This window comes from Saccostrea cucullata, unplaced genomic scaffold (assembly GCF_032062105.1).
Source record: "Saccostrea cucullata isolate Sc308-1 unplaced genomic scaffold, CSIRO_AGI_Scuc_v1 ctg146, whole genome shotgun sequence".
Lineage (NCBI taxonomy): Eukaryota > Metazoa > Mollusca > Bivalvia > Ostreida > Ostreidae > Saccostrea > Saccostrea cuccullata.
Window position 1 is genome coordinate 429,221 of NW_026919274.1, and position 27,180 is coordinate 456,400.

The following is a 27,180-nucleotide window of genomic DNA, read 5'->3' on the forward strand; positions in this document are numbered from 1 at the left end:
GTTTTACTGGATAGCTCTTTGATCGTACAATCGTTACAATATCGTGTAATTTATTTATAAATTTCAGGGTTGATTCTCTTATGGACTGTGCTTACAATCAAACAGGAGAACTGTACTTTAACTGCTCCAAAACTTCCATCAGATCATCCCTAAATAATGCATCATCGTTTTATGAAAGGAAGTTTCCTGGATATGGTCAACAAATTGCAACATGTATACGTACGTACACAAACTTTTCATTAATCAATATTAGGTTCAAATGTATTACATGTAGTGCCTTTGGTCCAACTAATGAGGTTTATTTTGTTACTTCAACCAAAATATTATTTCAGATTACTTGCACTAATTTTATACTTACTTTAGAAATGCTGATAAAAACGTTAAAGGTTTCTGAAAAATAACTGTATCTAATAACAACTGCATTGCCAGTAACGAACATTGGTCGTGGAAAGGAAAAAAAAAAATTCTGGATAGCATATCATAACTTCTGTATTTTTTCAGCAGTTTGTAAGATATTGGAATGTTAGGAAAATAATTCCACGATAGGCTTGTCTAATGTTTTTCCTGCTCTGAAATACTGTAGTTGGCTTTGGTTGTTGAATCCATTTGTACAACGCACATGCTAGCTCCGCTAAATGTGTGTGGGTTACATTGGTGGGGCACTAATAAATTACGACTTGATTCATAGATATGGGGAGGCGTTGAAAAGGGAATCTCTCTCTCTCTCTCTCATAAAATAAATGTACTTCTCAATACTAAATAATGGAAATATACATGTATATTCTGCAGTTACACTTTTCAAAATAAAACAGCAAACATCGTAGTATTTACCAGGGATATATACACTAATCCTCCACTCAATATTTTTTTTAATTAGAAATGTTTCTTTTATTACCGTTTGTGTGCTGTGCATTTTTTGTCATTATTGCTTACGATTAATTAGATAATGTCTCTACATACCAGGAGGGAAACACAGATACGATGTAGGTAGAAGTGGCATAATCCATCGATTCCCATTTTTTGGAAAATATAGATGTAACTTTTCGGCGATTCATAGTATAATTACTTAATGTAACCGAACACGAAGAAATAAAAAAAATCCACTAAACTAATTCTAGACAAAACTAAGAACAGATAATATATACTCATAATTAATTCAAAACTCACAGAATTCGTAATAATTAATTAAAAACACTAAAAATCTTTCCACTGTTTTTTATGCATTCAAAATGACCAGTACATGTTGTGAAATCATAGCGCCAAAGGCCGCTTTCAAAAAATCGTTCAGGTGTGAAATATGGTTTTCCTTCAATATCTTCGTTAGTTGTGCATAGATTTTGGTTCGTTTTTTTCTCTAGTTTTGTTTGAACATGATCTTCAACATATTGAAAAAAAATTCCCACCGCAGGTACCCTTTAAGGACAGATGATACAAACAATTTTTTTTTCTTTGGAGGAGACTTGGTATCATGTCACAGTTTTAGAAAAGTAGAAAATTCTTGGAATTTTTTCTTCTTAGAACTGGAAAATGAAATAGACTTTGAAATCATTAGTAATATTTCAATAAAATAACAAATTTGGACAAAACACACTCAGTAAAGGTTTACAGATGAAAACAAATTTCAGAATATGTTAGCATGGTGCTTAGAATGTAATAAAAACGTTCGAAAAATATACCAAGCCAGGTGAATTTTATTGGGAAAAGCAAAATAGTAAAAATCAGCCTATGTGATTTTTCTGATTTTTTTCATTTTCTTTTTCCTTATAAAATTCAACTGGCTTGGTTTACTTCTTTAACGTTTATATTACACTTTTAGCAGCAAGCTAACATATTTTGATATTTGTTTTTACCTGTAAACCTTTATTGCGTATCATTTGTCCATATTTGTTATTTTATTGAAATATTACTAATATTTTCAAAGTCTATTTCACTTTTTAGTTCTTAGGAGAAAAAAATTCTAAGAATTATCCACTTTTCTAAACCTTTGATATGCTATTTAGTCTCCTCCAAAGAAAAAAAAATGAAAAAAAAAATGCCTCTGCACGCGCACTGATTCTCCTGAAAACAACGGCATATGAAGTATTATGTTAGTTATATTATGTTAGTTTTTTTATGGATTAAAAGGATTATATGACTGTATTATTACAAATCAAATTCACCACATCAGAACCTACAGGCCTAATTAATTGTATAATATTCACCAGATTTGGTGCCATATTTACTAGATATCCAGCGATTTTGACATCTTAAATGATCAACAATGGTTCGTTTTGCAAGCCTATCGCTAGATTATTTACCTTCAGAAAATGATATGTTTTTCCGTATGTAAGGAGAACTAGACCGTCAAGATAACTTCTAATGAACGTTTTTTAATCTTATTTATCCAACATTGAACTGTTACATAAAATCTTTCCATGGTAATTAAATGTAGGTTGATATTTATCAGAATATCAATCAATATTAACCGCAAAATGAGTTCATAGTTATATATTAATATTATTGATACGATATTTATGAATTATCGGAATTTAAGTCGGCCTTTTCATATTAGAAATAATGATGCTTTTAATAGAAATCACAGACACAAATTGCAGTATAGCAGTCCAGGATATTTATAGTCATCCAGAAGCCCAGAAATGCTTGGGAATCTACTTGTTACTGTTACTTACAAATGGATCTGCTGCACTGTCGGATAAAACACAATGCTAGTGAGTTTGTATTTTCAAAACTAAATTACATGTATCAATGTTTAAAATTATTCATCCTTTCTTAGCTCACCTGAGCAGAAGGCACAATTTAAGTGAGTTTTGTTTATCACATTTCGTTCGGCGTTCGTCTGTAGGTTTGTCTGTAAAAATCAACAATTTCCACTTCTCAAGAACCAAAGGGCCAATTTCCTTGGCTTAAGGGTATTTATATTTGATGAAATGAAGGGCCACATCTTCTTCCAAGGGGAGATAATTTTGAAAAAAATGTGAAAAATTAATGGTATCTTTTAAAAACCTTCTCAAGAACCAATGGATCCGAAAAAATGAAACTGAAGTGGAAGGATCCTTAGGTAGTTCAGATTCAAGTCTGTTCAAATCATGACCCCGGAGGGAAGGGTGGGGTCACAATGGAAGAACAACAAAGCCATGATTGGTCATATTTAGATGGAAGCATCCTCAGGTAGTGTAGATGCAAGTTTGTTCAAATCATGACCCCCAGGGGTAGGATCAGGCCACAATGAAATATCAAAGTTTTACATAGGAAAAAGTCTTGAAAAAAAAACCATGATTTTTGAAAGCATCCTCAGTTTAAATTTATAGGGGAAAAGGCAACAGTGAGTCAAATAGATATATAAGCATCCTAAGTTGGTGTAGATTCAAGTTAATTCAAATCATACAACCCACCTATCCTCCCCCTTTTAGGGATCGATGGGGACCTTTTTTCAATTTAAGTTTTTCAATACTGGATTATTTTTTGCATTTTTAGCAATAGTTCTCAGGCGAGCAATGTGGCCCATTGGCCCCTTGTTATTCTTTTTGAAATCAAGATTTACCCTAAGAAAATCTATATTTTAAGAGCTCCTTTGAACTAGTTGCAGAAATTAACCCTTTACATTTTCTCTGCATTTAGTACATACCAATCAGTTGTACATTGCGTAAAAGATCGATTGGCTTCCTGTACAGTGCAAGACTTTGACAGTCTTTTAAGGCCCTTGGTGGCAGGTGTATACAAACAGAAGATTTCACCATTATGTCAAGGTATATGTTATCTATATATCCTCCTAAAGAATAGTATAAAGGTGTAATACATTTTTCATTTTTCAATAACTTATTGCTAACTAATAATTCATCGGAATTACATGTAGCTAGAATATGAACTATCCAAAAAAATCGCCCGTTTGACAGGGGGGAGGGGTTAATAGCTACAACATTCATAAATAACTATACTTAAGAAACTATTATTTATTTTTAGTAAATGATGTCTTAGCTCCTGCCTGCACAATAGAAAGTGTCATAATAGACAATGCTGATATATACTGTAAATCACCACTGGCAGTTCTCCAAGCTTCATGTAGTTTAACGTCGTGAGTATTTTTAGTTTGATAAAGTGTTACTAGATATTTTGAAAATACTTTGGTTTGACTCGTGCCTCCATCCAGCCATTTTCAAGTAATGAGCAGGGGTGAGCTGAATTAAAAACTTTTGGTTTCCTTTTGTTCCTGAATTTTCGAAAGAATTTTTTTAACAATGGTAATTTTCATTCTTATGTCGATACGATATATACAGTGAGCTTGAGATAAAAGATACCACAGAGTCTGACACATCTAATACATGTATTTGATTCATATTTAGATATTTTACTAGAAAAAAAGACGTTAATGGTACTCTAACAACCAAACTCAATAATAAATGTTATGACTTTAATTTTACAATCGTTTACTTTCCTTACTTATGCAGCCATATGCCTTCATCACCTGCATACATAGCTAATATATATCTCAGTTGATTCGATACGCAAGAGCATGCTCTCAGAGTATGAACAATTTCTAAAACGGGGTAAATTATTGTCAAAAGTTGGTGAAACAAGTATATCAGCAGTCTCGTTTAAAGTCATCATTTCGTAAGTTCTATGATCTACACAATGACCTTGTCAGCAAATACAATTTATCATTGAGTCAAATGCTGACTGACGTTTTTCACACTAATTGTTAGTCCATTATTTATACACTGAAATGACGATGGATCTTTTCGTTATTTCCGATCATTACAAGGAGCACACGGCGGGTGTGACCGGTTAACAGGGGATGCTCACTCCTCCATGACACCTGACCCTACCTCTGATGTTTTGAAGCTTCGTGTTTTCTCTGCTCATATTTTGTATTGTTTTATGGACTATTGATCTTGAATATTGCTCATTATCTCCATATGATTCTGATCAGTCTTTCAATTTTTTAAGTGCATTGGTAAACATTTCATTTGAAATATTAGCATCATTTTAGAATGATATAGTCAAACCTCTAAAAATCCATATGAAACTTTTTTCATAGTATTATGGCGAATGTAAGAATATTTTTAACAGCGCCATGTTTACAATGTTAACAATTCTAGAGTATTTGACTTTATTCTTATTCACAGGGTTTGCCTTTCAGAAAGGTTCACCGAAGAACGAGTACATACTGTGGAGTTTTTTTTAGCTCTACTGGTCAGAGACCAGAAGAGCTTATGCGACAGTAAGGAGTCCGTCGTCCGTCCGTCCGTCCGTCTGTCTGTCTGTCCGTCCGTCCGTCTGTCTGTCTGTCTGTCTGTCTGTAAACAATTTTTCAAAACGCTACTCCTCCTATAGTTTTGGTCTGATTTCAATATAACTTGGCACACAAGTAGACTACACTAAGATACCTAAATTAGTGCATCGGTTTTTTATTTTGATGAACGATGTTGTCATGGTTACTAAAAATAGAATTTTCTGTGAAATTCATTTAAAACGCTGCTCCTTCTACAGTTTTGGTCTGCTTTCAATATTACTTGGCACACAAGTAGACTACACTAAGATACATAAAATAGTGCATCAGTTTTTGACTTCGATGAACGGTGTTGCCATGGTTACTGAAAATAGAATTTTCTGTGAAATTCCTTTAAAACGCTACTCTTTCTACAGTTTTGGTCTGATTTCAATATAACTTGGCACACAAGTAGACTACACTAAGATACATAAAACTCATAAAACAGTGCATCAGTTTTTGATTTTGATGAATGGTGTTGCCATTGTTACTAAAAATAGAAATGTCTGTGAAATTCTTTTAAAACGCTACTCCTTCTACAGTTTTGGTCTGATAGCAATGGCTTCTTTTCTCATACTTTGTTATAAGTACAAACCAGTAGAGTACAGTCTCGACAGAGACTTCTGGTTTCAGTTACACCTTATCACATTTTCCTTTCTTGCCTTTTTTGGTCAATGACCAGAAAAGCTTCTGCGATAGAAAGATGTCTGTGGCACAGTCTGTCCGTCTGTCTGTCTGTAATCAATTTTTGAAATTGTTGCTCCTCCTTCAGTTTTTTCCCATTTTTATTATAAATTGGCACACAAGTAGACTACACCAAGATAAATAAATCTATTTATCGGTTTTTGATTTAATGAATGGTGTTGAATAGAAATGTCTTTGATTTTTTTAGTGCTACTACACATACAATTTTGGTCTGATTTTAATATATCCTGGAACACATTTTACATCTGATTCAGATGTTTGAGATGATATTAGACAGCCACGAGCACCAATATCTTATCATTTTCTTACCCTTTAATTTGTTTCTTTTAATGTTACTAAAATTGTTTCAGGACATTGAAACAAATTTTTAACCTGGTTGTGACGCGAAAATTTGGCCTCAGACGAAGATCTAGATCACTTCCGGTTTAATGAAATTTTGTCGAAACGCGAAACGCCCCAGGATATTGTCCAAAAGGTATCTGTGATGATGCACTGTCAAATCACCGGATCAAAATCCTGTTGAATACATTTGAGATTTTTTCTAAGGAATGTCAAAGCACCCCCTCCACACAATTTCAACGGTTTAGAAAGATCCATGCAATAGGTGTGGCAGTAGATGGTTCAGTATCTTATTCATGGGTATACATGACATCCATAAGAAAAGGATGTCTTGCAGTAATTAAAGGGAGTGGTGGTGTTATTCCATACAGATTATTTTATGTGAATTTTAATATTGAGGCTACATCATGTCCTTGACACTTTGCTTAAAATTCTGAGGAGATTCTTACACGAAATTTACGCAACATCGAACTGAAATATGCAGAATTAATGAAATTATTTATTGTGTACATTTGTTTTTTAAAACTTAAATAATGTTGTATTACTTGGCACACAACAGACTACATTTAGTTATTTTATTCTGTGTATCGGTGTTTGATTTTAAAGGCTGGCGTTTCCATGGTTACTGAAAAATAGAAATGTCATTTTCGAAATGCTACTCCTTAAGTTTTTGTCCGATTTCAATAACTGTTACCGAGAAAAAGGCTAAACCTAGCATATTTTTTTGAAATCTTTTGCTGTTGCAAAGTATCAAGTTCAAATGCTTCTCTTCCTCCTTTTTAAGTATGAACCAGTAGATCTAGAGCTACAGTCTCATCAGAGACTTCTGTTTTCTCTTTTCCCTATTCTCCCAATTTTTGGGTTCATCCGAACTATTATCTCAGAAACCCAAATTAACCCTTTTACTTTCATTAATAGACCTCATAACATTTATTGCAAATACTTCACAAACTGTACCTTTTTTGAAATCATAAAAGATAAATTATTTATGTTCATTATTTATTTAATACCATACTTTGTAGAAAACGTTTTGTATGCTCATTTTTACAAATATGCACACATTTGTTACTTTAGACAAATTTTGAAATACTTTCTTATAGCGTCAGTATGTACGTGGGATGTATTTCGAGCACAATGAGCATGTTTAACAACACGTGCACAGAAGATGAAGTTCGCTCTGCTATGATCAACGCAACGAATTATTTTGAAAAACTGTTTCCAGGGGAGGGCCTTAACATATCCAAGTGTATAGAAAGTAAGCAAGCAATTCTATAATCGTATACAGAAATGGGCGGAAATTTTTTTCTGTAATCATGTCTCCTGGCTGAAAAAAAAAAATGCACACATTGATCTTTTGGTATTTTTTTCTGTGCTTGTTACTTTTTATAAATCTACATAAACATTTCACATCTTTGTCAGAAAAGATGGTATAATTTAATCTGAACATGGACATTGATTAGAATAGCGAAAGTTTTATGTTTTATTCCAAACATGAAATACATTGGATTTTGTATTCGGTATCATGATATTAAGTTTTAACCACTGCGAATATTAAAACTTTGTAAACGTAAAATGTGGAAGCTTAGTTTAACAAAGAAATTGTAGCATGTCTACATACGAGGGGTGATCAAAAAGTTCACAAACTAATTGAATAACTTCCATACAAGAAACAATATTTGGTTTTAATGTTGATTATATTTTAAATTAATCCTCCCCGATTTTAATGCACATCAACCACCGTTCTGCACATGCGCGAATCACGTGATATTGGCGGTCACGTGACCCCCTCCATAGCGTTCTGTCACAAAAGTTAAAAGATTTTTCCGAGTTTTATATTTCTTTCCATGTGAGTTAATTTTTATGACAAGAACAGTTAATTTGTCAGAAATGGTCATATCTCGGCAACAGAATGGGTGGATAATAACATCCTTTCCAAAAATAAGCATGGCGACCATTAAAACACAAATCTTCTGTCTCAGGAGAGACCTTTATTCAAGGTGGATAGTTTTGTGTGCATCCTTTTTATCATATCTAATATGTTTAAAATCTAAAGTAAACGATATCTTAGGTATTTAATACTTATATCATTGTTCAAACATTCAACTATTTTTCAAAGTGCTAATTGGAGGTCTTTGATAGCAAATTGCTTAATTAAAAATACATATCTTTTCAAACTTGCTTTCACTGGGCAAGATGACAAGTATCATTTTTAACCATCAGCCTTCCTTCACTAAAACGATTAATCCAATCATTAATTGAATTTATAGGAACTCATTTATCTCAATAAACTGTGTACAAATTATTATATGATACTGTAGAGGGATTTCTAAGATATTACAATAAATTGTACAGTCGTTTGGTGAACGAGTTCGACTGAGACAACCATTTTTCGTCACAAGTGACCTAAATAGTGACGTCATTTTCAAATTGTGACGTCACAAACAAGGAGAGAAACTTTATTCAGCATATGCTATTTATAGACCTTGTGTATGGCTATGTGTGTACCGAATTTCATTCTAATCTGAATTGTGGTTTTGTAGATATAGAGATAGTTTGCGAACTTTTTGATCACCCTCGTATCCTTTTAAGTATAACCTGATGTGTAAAATAGATCAGATTGAAAACTCTAGTTTATTCAGTTGTGTACATGTCAACTGGACCACTCTTGCACCCCCTCCCTAAAACACTTACTTGGGCTCATGAAAATTATTGATTTGATTTGATACTTTTACTAAAATAAGGCACAACTGTATTCTTAAATGTAATGTCTGCTGAAGTTTTAATTAAATGCCTTTTATAGCGCAGGAAAAGGGAAATTGCACAGTGGACAAAGAATTCTTCAGTACACCAGGATATATACGCTGTATTGCTCCATTTCATTATGGAATGACATCTGGGCGTGGTGGTAATTTAACTGAAACAAAATGCAGGTAAAAAAAATTAAAAAAGAGATTGACTGACTGAATTTTTACGAGATCAATGTTAAACAATTAAAGGCAAACTATTAACTTAAACAATTAAAGTAGCGACATTAACTCTTGATATTAACTTTTTTCATCTTATCTTTACAGGTTGATAAACTTCTGTTTATACAACTAAATAATTTACTGACCTGCTAATTATATTTGATAACAATATAAAGTAGTTTACAAAATTAAAAGCAATTTTCACAGACAATATATTTTCAAAATTTAAGGATAAATAACACAAACTTTTTTTTCAGAAATCAGCAATATTTCTCATAGATTTACATTTAAATTGGTAACCTGAATAATGTTTACCAAGTATATTGGGAGAATTTTATAAGATTTTGTCATAAGGTTAAAAAGTTGGAATTACATAGAAAGCAAAACAAAGTCTCATATCTAAGCACCAAGGAAAACCTACGATTTCTTTTTATTTCAGGGATTTATTATTTACGTCATTTCAAATCAGAATTAGTCAAAAATATGTATCAATCAGCGCATTAAGTTTTGTTTGTTTTAAGAACCGTTAATGTACAATTATAACTGGTTTAATTCACATGACTTGTGTTTATATTCATATCAACCCTGTAGATCCATGCGTAATTCATATCAATTCTGGAGGTTGATACGACTTTTGTGAGATCAGCTTCAATGCAATACAAATTACGATACGTTTATGTTCTATTGATCTAGATATATTATAGCTGCTTGTTTCTTTTTAACTCAGAACTTACCAGAGGAGCTTAGAATGCACCAGTAAACTTAACCCAGCCTGTTCTCTCAAGGATTATGACGCAATGATTTCGTTATACTATAAATCTTTAGAAACTCCTTTACTAGATCCGTCAGATTGTCCAAGTAAGAATTTTTTATTTTTTAGAATTACAAAAAAAATATTTTTTAAAATAGCACAAAAAGTGTATGTTTTTTTAAAAAGTCATCTAGACTGCATGTTAATTAAATGCATCCATTGCACTTCAAAAAAAAAACCAACGAGATAATATTATCAAAAGTAACAAAAAAAATAAAAGAACTGCATATTTTTTTTTGTTTCAGTGAACAGGAGTCTTCCTAACTTCTGTACAAGTACAAATGAGATCATGTATATAGTCAGTGTTTTCTGCCGAGACCATTTTGAATGGATTAGGGACTTCTGCCCCCATTCAATGTAAGATGTACTAACAATGTAGTTAAGGTATATCGTTATTTACTTGCACATGTACATAAACCAAGAAAGTCAGATAAAATTAAACAATAAAAAATAAATAAATAAAGGTATGTATGTGTACTTCAGCTGTTCGAAAAAAGGTTTTTAATCTGTCCGTAATATGCATACTCTATAATTTGATGATGTTGTGACTTAAGTTTTCTTTTAAAAAATCAAAACCTTTATGCTCGTTGTTCTTAATCATCATTTATTTTTATTTAACTCGAAAATTACAGAGATAATTTTATGGAATGTGTTGCAAACTGGACATCAAGAACGGCATATGAATGCGACGAGAACATTATCATGGAAGTAATCTCTAATGATCAGATGTTTTATAACAGTATTCTCCCTGGATCGGGGTCTGCAATCACTGCGTGTATATCACGTATGTATCTCTGAAGTCAATGGATATGCAGTGTTAGAAAGTGAAAATTATCTATAGATTTTTTTCAATAATCTGCTAAACCCTGATTCACTATAATTGTTTTGTCCGTAATTTTTCTTGATATATATAAGAAGGAAAAATTTATTTTTTTATTACAGAATTTCTATCCAAGAGGAGAGGTAACGTTTTTCATTATTAGTAGTATTGATTTTAAAATTGTTTCTGATAAAGAGATTTTAGTAATTAACGTGACAGTCAAAAGCTGCATCAGGTTGCTGCAGTACAATGTACTATTTTTGCAATATGTGTACTTTATTTTAGTGAAGAGACTGGCGTTCACGATAAAGATGATGTCTGGCTTCTTTTGGGACGATTCCTTGCTGAATCCAGATTCTTCTTATTTTCAAGATTTAAGTAAAATCATCGCTGGAAATGTAAGCTAAATATTAGATATTCTTTCGCTATACATGTAAGTTACTGCAATGTTTTGGAAGAGAACTACTAACAACACTTTTTTGCAGTTTGAGAAAACCTTTGGTGCGGTCCCAGGATTTCTTAATATTTCTGTGTCCTCTTTTAGGTAAGATGAGACTGTGGATCGGCTATTGTGCATTACTGAAATAGTCATTAAAATGCATCTTGCTGTTTTCTTTTACAGGAAAGATACAAAATATTTGGACATGGCTCTGAGATATGATAGTTCTATGTTGTCAGGAGTTGATTTTATGGATGCGATCCAGTTGGCCGTTCAGAACCGGACAATTGATCAACTTCAAGTGGAAAACTACTTCTTGTACAGAGGAGGTATAAAATAAGCTTTTTTTAGCCGGGCTTTGCTGAAAGCAAAGTCCTGGCTATAGGCATCATGATCGACTGTCTTACTATAAATAGCACAGTAAACAAAAAACCAAACAGCGTCAAAGCAGACGCTTCTGATAAACAAAATAGTCCCATTGCGAGACGATATTGAAACAAATATTTTTAACATCCCAATCGTTGGAAAAGTTAATGATCAATATTTTTGCTTGATAATTAAACTCAAAGATAAATTTGATATTTTTGATTTATTGGGACATAATCGTGATATAACAATTTGTGCACATACACTGCTGAATGCATATTGTAAGCGAACTATTTTCAATAGCGCGGGCTTTTCGAAATGTTGAAATTGTTGAAGAGTTTCATGTTTCGATGTTATGTTAGTGGCTATATCCTGATTTGATTTTAAGCAAATTAATAGTATAGTGAATTGGAATTTTTAGAATAAACATGCGTGAAGTCGCTTGCCAATGTACAAGTATCAGTGTTTCTACATGTAGTTGGCGATAAAAGTACTGTTTATTTGAAACTAAAAGAATGTCTAGAAAATACACTTGTGCATTATTTTAACTTTTCCAAGACTGAATTTTTAAATCATGAGAAACAATGCTTATTGAATAGAAGATACGTGAGAATTTCTTGGAAATATTATTTATTAAATTTTAAAATCATAACGTATCTTGCATTGGGGTCTGGACTGTAAATTTTAATTACTGGTATATGAGATATTGTTTTAAATTATAATCATACAAACTCTACCTGTTAAAAATCATTGGCCAAAGGAAAAAAATTACATATGTACTAATTTCAGATCAGACAATATACTCGAGCAATTAAAGCCCGGCTTTCAGTTCTTTCAATACTTTGATTAAAATATTGTGATCTATTTGAAGTAAGTGACGCTTTTTTTAAGTTAAAACCTTCTTAATTGAAAATGATCTTCATTAGATTTTGAATGCAAACACAATAAAATTACAGAGCTAAAGGATGGCGAGTGTCCTACTTTACAGAGCAAAGGGGATTGTCTGGAAGAATGTCAAATGGACAGTAACTGCACAGGGTCTGAGAAATGTTGTTATAATGGGTGCGGGTATACCTGTCAAAAACCAGGTAAATGTTAACTCCTTATAATTAGATGCATAAATCAGAAGGAGAGCTTTCTGCATACGTATACTGAGTATATGGAATCCCTTGTGATATAAATTTATGGCTAATGCTGTATACGTATGTGAACACTTTTTCTTTCCTAAGTTTCTGGCATCCATCCTTGTGAAGACTACGAGCTTTTAGGACAGTCAGGAGAACAGTGTTCTGGGGCTTTAGCTCAAAATCTGACATCAGCTTCTAACAGAGAACAGTTCTGCCTGTAGGTTTCTCACAGAGTTTCTTATCTCTTAAATGATCGAAAAATATCAAAACTGCCAAAAAGCCTTGTAGGTGCGAAAGAATCTCTCTCTCTGTATATAACTTAATTAATAGTCTTTATAAATACTTAAAAAAAACATTGTTATCTATTATTTTTCTGCTAAATGATTTTCACACTTTTGGTTACAATTACCCATCAAAGAATGTTCTTTTAAATGTTGAATTATACGGTTACATGCATATGCTTTGTATATCAAATTAAATTCTATAATGTGTTCAACATTGTTTATATTTTTAGCGTGTCTGAGAAGTTCCTGAATTGTGTATACGAAGGCATTTTGAAAGAAACAAATGTTCAATGCTCGAAAGATCAACTCATTACAGCTCTGAAAACATTTGGACCTGTAATGAAATCAGTGATGAACCTTCAGTCTAATCCTGCTGAGTGTATGTAAATATTTTGTTTATAAGAGCTTTAACATCAGCATAGTTTTGTATCATTTTGTCATAAAAATAATTAATTATATGACTCCAGCCTTTCTTAACTTATTTTTCATAATGGGTAAAATATGATCAGCCAATTTTCCCTTTTAAGTTTTGGTCATTTTTTTCTCTGGATAGGTACGTTTAATATGTAATATATGTGGTCTGCATTACTTTTTTTTGTTAGATACTACATAGGAAGGAAATAAATATATAATCCCCCATGGTTTATGATTGGATATAATTTTGCCTTTCAGCTATTGGCACACAAAGCTATTTCATGATTGACACAGTTTTTTATTTGTAATTTCGAATCCATCTTGATAAAACGTCATTGTGCATCGCAACCATGGATGTGAAACAATATCAAATGAGCTATATATTCTCTTTTAAAAGGTGTAAACATGCTAAAATTAAATACACAACATTTATTGAAAAAAAAGAGGATTCATTTCACACACGGAGTATTTTCCCTCGATACAACTGTTCAACTGTTGAACAAGGCCTGACTTTTGTATCAATACAAATAAACCGTCATACTAAAGAACTAGATTACTAATGATATAATTGGAATCGTCGCAAGTTTAGGGAAAACGTAGAAAGTTTCTCTTAAAAAGACAACAAAAATAGATATTTTGACAGAAAACAAGTAGATAAAGAAATTATATTTTAAAATTATTATTTAAAATATTCTAAAACTGTAAATTGTTTCTATAAGGTAGGCTCTTTTCAAAAACCCGTAAAAAATTGTTCTAAATGTTTTATAGAATTTCAACAAACAAAAAAAATATAAATACAGCCTAAATGTATTTTTTCATGATCGAAAAATGATTCTCAATTTACCAATCAACTGCTTATTTCATATACAATAGTTTAATTTTTATAGCTGATGGTTGTAGTGTACGGTTCTTCATTTTCAGGTTACGAAGACTTGACTTCACGTAAGTATGATATACATGTAAACATCGGTCAAAGATATAGATGTACAATAAGTACCTTGTGATATGGAAACTTAATTAAGATACAGAGGTGCAGTGTTATTTTAATTGAGTTTAATATAAAAACATAACAAAGAAAAAGGAGTGCATTGTTTTCTCAGTTGTAATGTACAAATCTTGTAGAATATAAAAAAGCACTGTTCTCTTAATCATGTGTGATGTAAGAGTGGTGTCAAGGCAATATTTTCTAATATTGCATAATATAAAACCAGTTACATGTGTCAATCCAATGCTCTTTAATTAAGTGTGATATAAACTTTGTAGAGACACAGGTGTCGATTCAATGTTCCTTTATTACCGGCCGCCAGGAGGCGGTCGGTTATTTGATATGAAAGTTTGAAGTCGTCGTGCGTTTCTGCGGAGTTAAAACAATTTATTAAATAAAAATATTTAACATTCATATTATAGAATATTAAACAAAGATTGTCTAAATGTTTAACAAAAAGCACAATAATCATACAGTTAAATTTTTTATAAATAATGGGTAAATGTTTCATCCAATCCTGATTGTCAAACTGTGACATGACAGAAGTGCGGAAAAAATTAGCAAGAGTGTTAGGAATAGTCTAAAACAAAGACCGCATCGTATATCAACAATTTTACTTTCTCTTTTTAAACAGGATTTATTGTATTTATTTTAAAATAACGTGCATATTCATACATTTCCTATGGAAATTTTTCAAAAAATATGATGAAATATTGTTTTCTTAAAAGCACAGAATCTTAAGAGATTTTGGTCCAGGTGACAAGGATAAAGCGCGTTTTACAATGTGCCTTGGCATTTCCCGCCACATCTCAACACCAAAACAAAGAGAAAATGTAGTGTTGGATCTAAAGGGAGTTGGGGAGGGGGGTGGTGGTTAACATCTTATGAGAGCTAGCGAGGAGCCCACATATTTATTGCGTTTTTATGAAAGTAAAGCTACATCTATAGTTATAGCTAAGTTTAAACTTTAGTTTTGTACTTTTTAGGTAAAAACTATACATAAACATCAAACTTCCACCGAGATCTATATATAGTTTGCTTATACATGTAATATTCATGAAGAATATCGTCAATGTCGTAGGAAGTCTTTCATGTCAAGGAGATATTCAAACAGATAAATAAAAGAAATTTTGATAACAGGAACACGCAAATTTCAGTTTCTATAATTACTTCATGAAAGGAACAATTAATTGATCTGCGGCCGATTTTTGACGCTTGCGTCAATATATGTTTCTTGTTTAGTGTGATATAAAAACCTTATAGAGATAGAGGACAATCTCTCACCAGAGGGCGTTTTACGCGTCCGCTCCAACAAGCGGAGCGCGCCCTCTGGTGAGAGATTGAGATAGAGAAGTCAATTCAATGTTCTCAAATAAAGTGTGATATATCGACATGCAAAGCTCAAATCATTAAATGTTATATCAAAATCTTGTCAAAATATAGATGTGCAATGACACGCCTGCTATTCGATCAGTTGCACAACCAGCAGTTGTGTAAAACAATCAATAAAGAGATCGATTTCCTGTCATGCATTTGATGCGAATAACTCCAGTAGTAAATTGATAGTAAATTGACCCGATTCAGGCAATAATTGATATTTTTATTAAAATATAAGAATTTGATTCCTTGAGCAATTTATTTTTCTTTATTGTGACACGATAGCGGTGTTTTTCTTTGAAGTTTACTGTTCTGTATTAGCAATACAGAACGGGACTGTGGTGGGCGGAGCTACTTTCCGTTCTGTATTAGCCCTGTATACAGTATTGTATTTGCCAACTATTCTGTATCTAAAATACAGCACGGTCTAAAAATAAATCTGATTCAATTTAGCAAAAGCACATACAAATAGTAAATGCTGATTTTTTCCGATTATAAATTTTGGAGAAATACCCAGTATTTTCCTGAGAATGTAAAATGTCAAAATTTCTCAATCACTTTTTTAAACTTATTCCACACAGAATTTACACGTAATTTCGATCCAAAGTAAAATGAAAATTCGCAATAACGGAAAACATCCTCTATACGTAATTTCGATCCAAACGAAACGGAAAATTCGCAATAACGGAAACAACCACTCTCCTCGTGCAAAATCATTTAAGTCCATTTTTTCCGCGTTTTTATTTTTTAAAATCCTTCTCGCAGACGACAGTCACACATCTCTTTCTTTTCGTTTTGAATGCCGCAATTCAATTTGAAAATAAAATCCGTGGCATCAAAGTCCATCGAAGAATTTTCTGTAAATCCTGTCTTTGTTTATCTAGTTAAACCGGGATTTTAAGACCCCTGAAATAAATTATGATAAATCTCCATCTACAATAGATCACAACAATGACGGTTAAATCCTCCAATTTATTAATTAAGACTGACTATCACTCGATTACGTCTACCCCGTTAAATTGTCAAAACTAATGTGACCGAATTTTACGTTTTCCGTGGAAATATATATACTGCGGATGCGTACTCCCCGTCGGGGCCTCATCTACAGAACTGGCGGACCGGAAGTTTGGATGCTGCAAAGTTATAAAGTGGGCGGAGCTATTTTTGATTGATCGTGTCACAAATCATTTAGAGAACTCGACAGGTTCTGTATCGTAGCTATACAAATTTGGGGGTGGAGACTCGTGCTGCGCACTCGTATCCATCCCCAAATTTGTATCTACGATACAGAACCCGTCTCGTTCTCTAAATAATACATATTACACTCTCATTAAATGCATTGACTGTCGATATTTATTTTGAAGCAAGGGCTGGTAGAGCGAAAAGGCCCATTGAAAAAAGTATTTGCCTAATAGGATTCATGTTAATCTTACCTAACCTTAAAAATTCAATGTTCACCATGAGTATGCAACAAGTGCATCCTATCCATCGAAATTTGAACTTCGAATTGTGTATTATTTGACAAATATTCGAAGTAAATAACATTGCCCATGCATGCGATAATTCAGTTGTGAAAGAGATTTCGGATTATGCATGAGATAAAGGACAAAAAGTTTCAAACTTCATAAATAAAACTAAACAATAATTATAACGTAGTCTTCCAAAATTTTAAAAATAAAATTATAGGATTTTCCTGCAAACAAGTTGAATTTGTGAAAAAAAAAAGATAAAATAAGTAAACTGTTGAAGTAGATCTGTTCTTTTTTTTTTTTTTTTTTTTTTTTTTTTGAGGGGGGGAGGTTAAAATGTCAGTGACAATCAATATAACTACATTAAATTCTTTATGTGTGAATTATTTGCATCATAAATCGTTTGTGAATTTTTTAGCTTAAAAATCCAACGCATCTTTTATATGCCTATTATGCAAAAAACAGCATATTAACTTCTTTCAGTACCAACTTGTTTTACTCAAACATACCTTACCTTTATTTGACTGTACTGTAAGAAAAGTGGGAAGGAAAAATAAATTGCTCATGGAATCATATTCTTATATTGTAACAAAAATATCAATTATTGCCTGAATCGGGTCAATTTATTAATTACCTGTTTACTGGAATTATTCGGTTTATTCCCACTTAGCCAAAATTCTGAATTTCTTATTCCCATCTAGCCAAAATTGGGATTTTCACACCTGAGTGGTCACCTGTGTATAGTCTGTTTTATTAACTGTACTTCTTACCTGTGATGTACAAGTTCAATATCAAAACACATATCATAAATGTTTGATTTATAGCATAATTATTAATTAATCAGGTTCAAAAATAAATAAATAAATAAAATACATACCGGTGCATTTATATCAATATCATTTTTAAATATGTAAAGAGAATGAAAAAAAAATGATTTTCTTGAGAATAAGTGAGAAAAAAAAAATAATTCACCCATTTACAGAGAGATTTTTTTGACAATACACTAAAATTATTTAATGCATTTGGATCATTACTTAATTAAATCTTTCCGATAAAGAGATTATACTCAGAAAGAAAAGAAAAAGAATTGAGTTTATTAAGTTACTTTGCAGAAATATTTGTACTAAATAGGAATTACATTTAAACATGTACTATAAAAAAATTAATTGATGGTAAAAATATAATAATTATAATCGGGTTTATATACTTTACTAGAAATACATAAAGTGCCCATGCAAAACTTATATTTAATTCTTATATAAATATTTTTTTTTCTTTTTCTTATTTCCCATGTACATGTATAAACATTGACAGTTGTAGCATTTTACGCTGAAAACCTCATAAGTTGTTAGAACTTGTTTTCAAACCATTTGTATAGTATTTATTCAATAAAATATGTTCAAACCAATTCTTAATGCACAAAAAATGTTTGGATGATAAAATAGAGTATCTATTAGAGAATATCTTGCTTTAACATATTTTTCAAACAAAACAGTTTAATATAAGCATAATTATTTATTTCTAAAAAGTTTATTTAAAAGTAAAAATTTTATGTACATATTAATTTATCAGTCATCTTATTCATGTGTTTCCATAAATGTGATATTTTATTTTAATAAATTATTTATAATATATATATTATTTAATAATAGAATTATTCGCATTTAAGTTTAAACACATGATTACAGTACATAGATTCAAGATTTCAAAGACATTCATAATACCGTACCTTTCATTCAAATGTATTATTAAAATATCTGTGATACAAAGTATATTAAAATTGGTACTTAAAATTTTTAATAATTTTTTTAAAAAATCAAATTAAAAAATGCATAATATAGAAAATAAAAAAGAATACAAATCGTTTTACCGTTTACAAATTTAAAAAAAAAAAAATTAACTTAATTTGCAATATCAGCATTTAATAAGTAAATTTTAACCTATTTCTTGTGGTTAATCTTAAACAGACTATAGGTCACCTGTAATTAATTTCTTTTGTTCTCTCCCTCCCCCTACCTGTACACCATTCCCATCCAGCCAAAACCAGTCGGTTTATTCCCACTTAGCCAAAATTCTGAATTTCTTATTCCCATCTAGCCAAAATTGGGATTTTCACACCTGAGTGGTCACCTGTGTATAATCTGTTTTATTAACTGTACTTCTTACCTGTGATGTACAAGTTCAATATCAAAACATATCATAAATGTTTGATTAGACACCAATTATTCGCATCAAATGCATAACCGGAAATCAATCTCTTTTGATTGTTATACACAACTGCTGGTTGTGCAACTGATCGATTAGCAGCTAGGCGTGAATGTGTTCTATTAGTAAGTAAGTAAGTAAGTAAATATTTTATTATAGTGACATGTGTATATACAGTTATTTTTTAACATTCGTTATACAATTAAACATAATATATGTTCAACACCCGGCCCATCGGACCTATAAGTCACTTTTAACAATTTATATACATTACAATTTACATGCGTGTGATTTTTCTTTGTCTTAAATTATAGGCTTTATAAATAAAATTTGCAGATTGACGAGGGAAGTGAGTTAACAGATATTTAAAGAGAACATTTAAATCATTATATTGTAAATTTGAAATTCCAATATTTCCTAGAAAGTCCATTTACAGTCAAAATTTCTCACTCTGGATAAACACCATGTCATGTCTACTAACGCATGCGCACTATTAATGAAGGGTAATATAAAAACTTTATAAAGATATAAGTGTGTAATGTCCTCTTTATTAAATATGATATGAAAACTTTGTTGAAATATATGTATGTAATATTCACCAAGGAATCAGAGATAGTGTTACACAATAACATGTAATGTAACGTGTTCTCTTCAGAAACAGCAAAAACAAAAACGAAAAATAAGGTTTTGTGAAACTATTTATTCTCCTCTTATTATACATATTTTCAGAAATGTCAACAACGTTGGAATTTACCACCCCTCAAACATTGACAGACTCTTCTACAACACCACAGTCTGTTTTATTACGATACTGTCGAGACAGTAATACAATTATTTCAAAAGGTTGGAGATGTGTTGTTCCTGCAGTAATGAATATTACAACAGCCAAGAATTTTGCCGAATTTTGCAGGTAAACTCTCGTTCATTCTAATTCTTTGTTTAAAAAATTGTTTGGTTGCCCTCTCCCGAGCGACTGACTAAAATGGCCCGAATCAAAACTTTTAATTCACCTGTATTCCAGGATACGACATTTTTAGCTCACCTGAGCCGAAGGCTCAAGTGAGCTTTTCTGATCACATTTTGTCCGTCGTCCTTCCGTCCGTCTGTCTGTCTGTCCGTCTGTAAACTTTTCACATTTTCGACTTCTTCTCAAGAACCACTGGGCCAATTTTGACCAAACTCGGTACAAAGCATTCTTAGGTAAAGGGAAATTTAAATTGTTAAAATGAAGGGCCAAGTCCCCTCACAAGGGGAGATTCTAAGAAACGACTAAAATAGGGTGGGGTCATTAAAAAATCTTCTTCTCAAGTACCACTGGACCAGAAAAGCTGAAAGTTATGTGGAAGCATCCTGGGGTAGTGTAAATTCTAAATTGTTAAAATCATGATCCTCGGGGATAGGGCGGGGCCACAATGGGGAATCAAAGTTTCACATAGAAATATATAGGAAAAATCTTTAAAAATCTTCTTCTCAAGAACCACTGGTCCAGAAAAGCTGAAAGTTATGTGGAAGTTTCATTGGGTAGTGTAGATTCTAAATTGTTAAAATCATGACCCCCGGGGATAGGGCGGGGCCACAATAAAGTTTTACATAGAAATATATAGGAAAAATCTTTAAAAATCTTCTTCTCAAGAACCACTGGGCCAGAAAAGCTGAAAGTTATGTGGAAGCATCCTGGGGTAGTGTAAATTCTAAATTATTAAAATCATGACCCCCGGGGGTAGGGAGGAGCCACAATGGGGAATCAAAATTTTACATAGAAATATATAGGAAAAATCTTTAAAAATCTTCTTCTCAAGAACCACTGGTCCAGAAAAGCTGAAACCTATGTGGAAACATCCTGCTATATTCTAAATTTTTCAAATCATGACCCCCGGGAGTTGGGCGGGGTCGCAATGGAGAATCAAAGTATTACATAGTAATAAAAATTGAAAAATCTTTGTGAAAGTCTTCTTCTCAAGAACCACTGGGCCAGAAAAGCTGAAAGTTATGTGGAAGCATCCTGGGGTAGTGTAGATTCTAAATTGTTCTAATCATGACCCCGGGGGTAGGGCGGGGCCACAATGGGGAATCAAAGTTTTACAATGTTGAATCAAAGCATCCTATGGTAGTATAGATTTTAAATTGTTTAAATTATGATCATTTGGGTAGGGTGGGGTCACAATATGTATTACAAGGGGAAATCTGGTAAAGAACGGAATGGTCAAAGCTTCTCAGGTGAGCGATGTGGCCCATGGGCCTCTTGTTTTAAATTTCTAATATCGTAGACAAATATGTTGACGTTTTCTGGAAAAAAAAATTTTTTCCACCTACCTACCAAACGAATAATTTTACCCATGAGTTGAGATGGGGCAAGTAAACATTATTTTTAAAGACGGTCCAATCATTGAAATTTGATTGATTGATTGATTGATTGGTAGTATATTGTTTAACTACATCTCGAGAATTTTTCACTCATATTGAGAAGCCACCACTTGCCGGTAGCTAGCTACACATTTTGTCTTATACTCGACACTCAGGACCATTGAGCAGTGGGGAATCTTTTTCGTGCCAGCACCTAATATGACACGGGACCTCGGTTTATACGGTCTCATCCGAAGGACCGGTCTCCACGTCCCACAGTGGGATTCGAACCCGCGACTTAAGGATGAACCCTTTACTTTGCGACTCTAGAGCAGACGCTCTAACCATGCGCCACGCGGGCGACTATTGTAATTTGAAGATATAACCTTATGACAACATTTGATTTAAAACTTTTATATCTTTTTACAGCTTTGTTGATATGGTTTATATATGTATAATGGATGGAGTAGCGGCTGAATACAACTTGACATGCAGACAAAGTGATAAAGAATTTGCTATCCATTTGTTTAGTCCTATGTTTAAGACTGCATTCAACTTGGAGTATAATCCAGGAAGCTGTGAGTATGTTTAATTCAGTATAATCCAGGAAGCTGTGAGTATGTTTAATTCAGTATAATCCAGGAAGCTGTGAGTATGTTTAATTCAGTACAATCCAGGAAGCTGTGAGTATGTTTAATTCAGTATAATCCAGGAAGCTGTGAGTATGTTTAATTCAGTATAATCCAGGAAGCTGTGAGTATGTTTAATTCAGTATGATCCAGGAAGCTGTGAGTATGTTTAATTCAGTATAATCCAGGAAGCTGTGAGTATGTTTAATTCAGTATAATCCAGGAAGCTGTGAGTATGTTTAATTCATTGTCGTTCAACAGAATGACTTTCTCCTCCCACCGAGAGCCTTCATCAAAAACTACGGGGAAAAAATTGAAACTTTTGGTGAAATTGGCACTTGATATAGTCTTAGACAAAATCTCTCATGTACCAGCAAGGAACATTCAATTTTGAAAAATTGTTGGCGACGTAATAAATATATTATATTGAAAACAATGTTAACTGAGGTAAAACAACTTTATAGAGAATGCAAATTATTGTCCTTACGGTTTTTCAACGAAAATTTGTGTTTTTATGCTTATACTTTTTTTTTTAAAAGATGAAAAATGTTAAGAATAATACATTTACGAATTCAATACATGCATGATATTCCTTAGAAAAGGTTTGTTGTAAAAAAGCATCTTTAATCTAGAGAAAATGTATGTTAAATCCTTTTAAAATAAATAATATTATTCCTGTAGTTTTGATATTATTTCAAACATATTTTGTTCGTGTTTAGACTCCTATTTCCATAGTTTTGATTTTATTTTAAGAAGATTTTTTGCGGTTTTAAACCAAACTTTGATGCAAAATTTTATGTATAACTGTTTTTATTCGACAACAATATTGCCATGGTTATTAAAGCATGCTTTTTTGAAATCCTTTCAAAACGCCTCTCCTCCTAGAAACCTTTAATTTAGTCTCGTTTTAATTAATTTTAACTCATTTTAAATTCATTAAAACTCGTTTTAATTTAAGATTTTCTTTTTTTTCAATATACTAATCACTTCTAAGGTTTTGCTTTAAGAAGATAGGCGAACAAGGCGTGCAGAATGCATTTAGATTCAGATATTAAAAATATCATAATCAATTGCAATTTCTGAATTAATTATTAAAAATAAATTATCTTTATTGAAATTTATGAAACTATGTTAAAAAATGTTTACATATATACATGTACGTGATTTCTTTGTGCTTTCTATATAAATATTTCTTCACTTAGGACATTCAAGTTAGTTTAAGAGCTGTTGATAAATGAGCTTTCTTAATAAAAATTAATTTCATTACAATGTGTTTCTGTAACGATACTGTAATAAAAGTAATGTCCGAAAAACTTGATCTCACTTCTATTCTCAATGACCGTGTAGTGTAGGATAGCGCCGCGAGAATTCCATCAGCATCAAAAGCAAGTCTTTTGACTTGCCTAGATAGCCGGACGGTCTAGTACTCCGTATTTGTTAGGAGACAGATTCTGTAGGTCAAGAGTTTAAGTTAGTCATATTGTTTACTTGCTTTTTGCAATAGTTTGCCTTTTTTCATTCCATCTAAATCACAAAAAGAATGCTCAGTTAAAATAGAGCACGATTTCTTAAAATATTGAAACATCCCATATATGTATCTTGACGTCTGTTTTTCACTAGAATTGGATTTTTATCATATACAGATTATTTCAGGTTTTGCGCATGAAACCACAATTAGTACTTTTTCATGGATATCAACACAGTTTACGACATCACTACCGTCCATTGCCACCACCATAGCAACAATGACCACGCCCACTACTCCTTCTCCATTATTGGCGAAATGCAGCGATACAGACGTAATTCTGTCCAAAACTTTACAATGTGTTCTCCCAAATTTTGCCAACATCACAGCAGCTATGGACGAAGTGGAATTTTGCAGGTATTTCTCACAATATTATTATATTTTTAGCTCACATGATTAAACACTTCAGCTGAGTTTTTTGGTCAGGTTTTGTCTGGCGTTCTTTAGCAAATCGAATTTTATAAATCTCCTTTTGAAGTACAACATAACAGTGCTGATTCATATTACCAGGTAATATGAAAGCATCCTCAGATGTTATTAATTTAATTTTCATCAAATATGCCCCCCCCCAACCCCGAACCCCGGGAGGTTTTGATTGGGCAACAAAGAAGATATGATTTTGTGCAATAGAAGCAAGTCCAAATTAATTGATAATACTAATAGGCTAGAAGTAGAAACCGAGATCAGATTTTATATAATACTAGTGAAACTTAGAAAAATAATCTCTTTCTAAGCAGCGAGATTATGTCAGTCTTACTAACAACAAACCATCCAAATGTTCCGAAGATTAAAGCTGGTTAAATCTCAATTCATCGAGGCTACATAGAGATGCGATATTGAGTCATTTTTTAATTGCAACAGTCGCCTGCGTGGCGCAGTGTTTAGAGCCTCTGCTCTAGAGTAGCGAAGTAAGGAGTTGATCCTTACGTTGCAGGTTAGACCCAACCTGTGAGACGTGGAGACCGGTCCTTCGAATGAGACCGTATAAACCGAAGTCCCGTGTCGCAGTAGGTGCTGGCATGAAAAAAATCCCTCCCTGCTCAATGGCCCTAAGTGCCGAGCATAGGACAAAATTTGCAGCTCTCCACTGGAAAGTGGTGGCGTCTCCAATTGAGTGAAAAATTCTCTAGAGGGACGTTAATCAAAATACAATCAATCAATCATTTATTGCAACAAAGAAGGAAAACCCTTCGTCTAAGCTCTCCCTTAAAGGCCACTGTGAGTCAAAGCTGATTAAAAAAACAGGAACATAATGAATCAGGTGAGTGTTGTGGCCTGAGCGTTGTGATCCGTGGTGATATTATGTAATTATACTCATTCAATTAGCATAAAAAGCAAAGAAAAAATAATCATTGACTCTTAGGCAGAATCATGCTAATTATGTTACAGAATTAATAACTCGATATTGTATAAAAATGATTATTTATGTTAAAACGTTTGTGTTTCAGAATTGTAGACCTAATATTTGTCTGTATCATGACCGAAATTGGATCAGAGTTTTCTGTCCTGTGCAGAGAAAATGACAAAGAAGTAGCCATAGAATTTTACGGTCCTACTTTGCAGTCCGAGCTAAGCCTGAATTCCAATCCTGTAAACTGTAAGTAAACTGTCATTCATTAAATTTAATAATAATTTAAAATGGCTTCTTTCCCTAAAAAACATACGATGCATCAGAAAATGACAAAATTTAATGCTTTTAAAAGCTGCGAGACGACATTGCATCAGCAAATTTTCATGTAGCTGTTTGATGGCTCAAAAACACTACATATGTAGATCAGGCCTGGGGGCCATAAAACTTAGACGAGCTCACTTTTGATCTCAGTTTCACTTTTCCACTATTAATTCCATTGTAAAAAGTGAGACTGAGATCAAAAGTGAACTCGTCTAAGTTTTAATGCCCCGGAGCCTGAACAATGATGCCTAAGAATATGAAAAAATTATCCAATACATGTACATTAAATTTCAATCTATTCACAGGTTATTTAAAGACTTCGAGCACAGTTACTACGCCCTTGACATCACTATCCTCTGCGGAACCAATCATGACAACAACAGAATCCGTTCAAAGTACCACAGAAGAATTTTCATCCACAACGACGACTTCCCAGAAGTTCGAATCGACGGAAATGACGACTCAACCTTCAAAAATGACTCCAACAACAGTCACACAATCACCGTTCTCTGGCAAATGTCGTGATAAGCAGGAAGTTTTGTCAAAAGGCTGGCAATGTGCGTTGCCATTATTTGTAAATGTAACAACCGCTGGTAACCTGCTTATGTTCTGCAGGTGAGTATAAATACAAGTATAGTTGATTCATTTCAAAAACGATTCTTACACTGGCATGAACAGATGTAACAAATTTCAATAATTAATGTTTCAGTTCTTTTGAAATGATATTTGACTGTATAATGGATGGAATTGAATTGGATTATGGAGTAAATTGTACTGAAGAAGATAGGAATAACATTACATTTTTCTATGCCCCAAACCTGCAATCAGCCATGGCATTGAAATATGATCCAAAAGAATGTAAGTCAATTTTAATAGAATGCAGAGGTCTATACTGTCATAACCTGAATAGAAATATAAATGTACATTGTACAGTAGCATTTTAATAAAAAATGTTAAAACAAAAATATATATAGTTTCATTTCTACTTTACAGGCTTTTTACTAAAACAGACAACAGTTTCTCCAGGCAGCTCTATGAGACCAATAACAACAGAATCCCCGTTATTAGCAGTATGTGAAGACAGTGATACCATCCTAGCTGTAGGATGGATATGTGCGCTTCCACTCTATATGAATATATCTAGAGAAACCGATATGTCTGTGTTCTGCAGGCAAGACTTTAAATTCAAATCATTTACCAAAAAGGAACCATAGAAATAATCTCAAAGCACTAATTTAATTTTAAATATGCATTTTATAAAGATATTTAATTCTGTATTTTATAGTTTGGCAGAGTCAGTGTTTATATGCATTTTGGATAAGATTGGTACCAAAAGTGGTGTGCAATGTACAGACAGTCACAAAGCCATAGTAATACGCAAATACAGCGAAAGTCTGCAGTCTATCTCTACCCAGTCCTTTAATCCCACACAATGTAA

The 27,180-nt window shown here is 32.6% G+C and overlaps 2 protein-coding genes across 2 annotated transcripts in view; both read left to right on the plus strand.

The window, feature by feature from the left end:
* Nucleotides 1-26,956, plus strand: part of LOC134283669 (uncharacterized) — a 50,260-nt gene extending 23,304 nt beyond the window's left edge. The window contains exons 16-38 of the mRNA XM_062766166.1: nucleotides 68-219; nucleotides 2,573-2,708; nucleotides 3,619-3,746; nucleotides 3,961-4,072; nucleotides 7,411-7,565; nucleotides 9,111-9,240; nucleotides 10,004-10,134; nucleotides 10,333-10,444; nucleotides 10,720-10,871; nucleotides 11,193-11,305; nucleotides 11,393-11,451; nucleotides 11,530-11,675; nucleotides 12,669-12,800; nucleotides 12,942-13,056; nucleotides 13,354-13,502; nucleotides 14,459-14,479; nucleotides 20,303-20,483; nucleotides 22,346-22,494; nucleotides 24,199-24,427; nucleotides 25,519-25,667; nucleotides 26,048-26,357; nucleotides 26,452-26,600; nucleotides 26,736-26,956. Coding sequence (XP_062622150.1) covers nucleotides 68-219; nucleotides 2,573-2,708; nucleotides 3,619-3,746; nucleotides 3,961-4,072; nucleotides 7,411-7,565; nucleotides 9,111-9,240; nucleotides 10,004-10,134; nucleotides 10,333-10,444; nucleotides 10,720-10,871; nucleotides 11,193-11,305; nucleotides 11,393-11,451; nucleotides 11,530-11,675; nucleotides 12,669-12,800; nucleotides 12,942-13,056; nucleotides 13,354-13,502; nucleotides 14,459-14,479; nucleotides 20,303-20,483; nucleotides 22,346-22,494; nucleotides 24,199-24,427; nucleotides 25,519-25,667; nucleotides 26,048-26,357; nucleotides 26,452-26,600; nucleotides 26,736-26,956 — 3,331 coding nt within the window. The remainder of the gene's footprint in view (nucleotides 1-67; nucleotides 220-2,572; nucleotides 2,709-3,618; nucleotides 3,747-3,960; nucleotides 4,073-7,410; nucleotides 7,566-9,110; nucleotides 9,241-10,003; nucleotides 10,135-10,332; nucleotides 10,445-10,719; nucleotides 10,872-11,192; nucleotides 11,306-11,392; nucleotides 11,452-11,529; nucleotides 11,676-12,668; nucleotides 12,801-12,941; nucleotides 13,057-13,353; nucleotides 13,503-14,458; nucleotides 14,480-20,302; nucleotides 20,484-22,345; nucleotides 22,495-24,198; nucleotides 24,428-25,518; nucleotides 25,668-26,047; nucleotides 26,358-26,451; nucleotides 26,601-26,735) is intronic.
* A 63-nt stretch (nucleotides 26,957-27,019) lies between these two features.
* The window catches only part of LOC134283834 (uncharacterized), a 38,384-nt gene continuing 38,223 nt past the window's right edge, over nucleotides 27,020-27,180 (plus strand). Inside the window, exon 1 of the mRNA XM_062766344.1 lies at nucleotides 27,020-27,176. The gene's annotated coding sequence lies outside the window, so the exon portion shown is untranslated. The remainder of the gene's footprint in view (nucleotides 27,177-27,180) is intronic.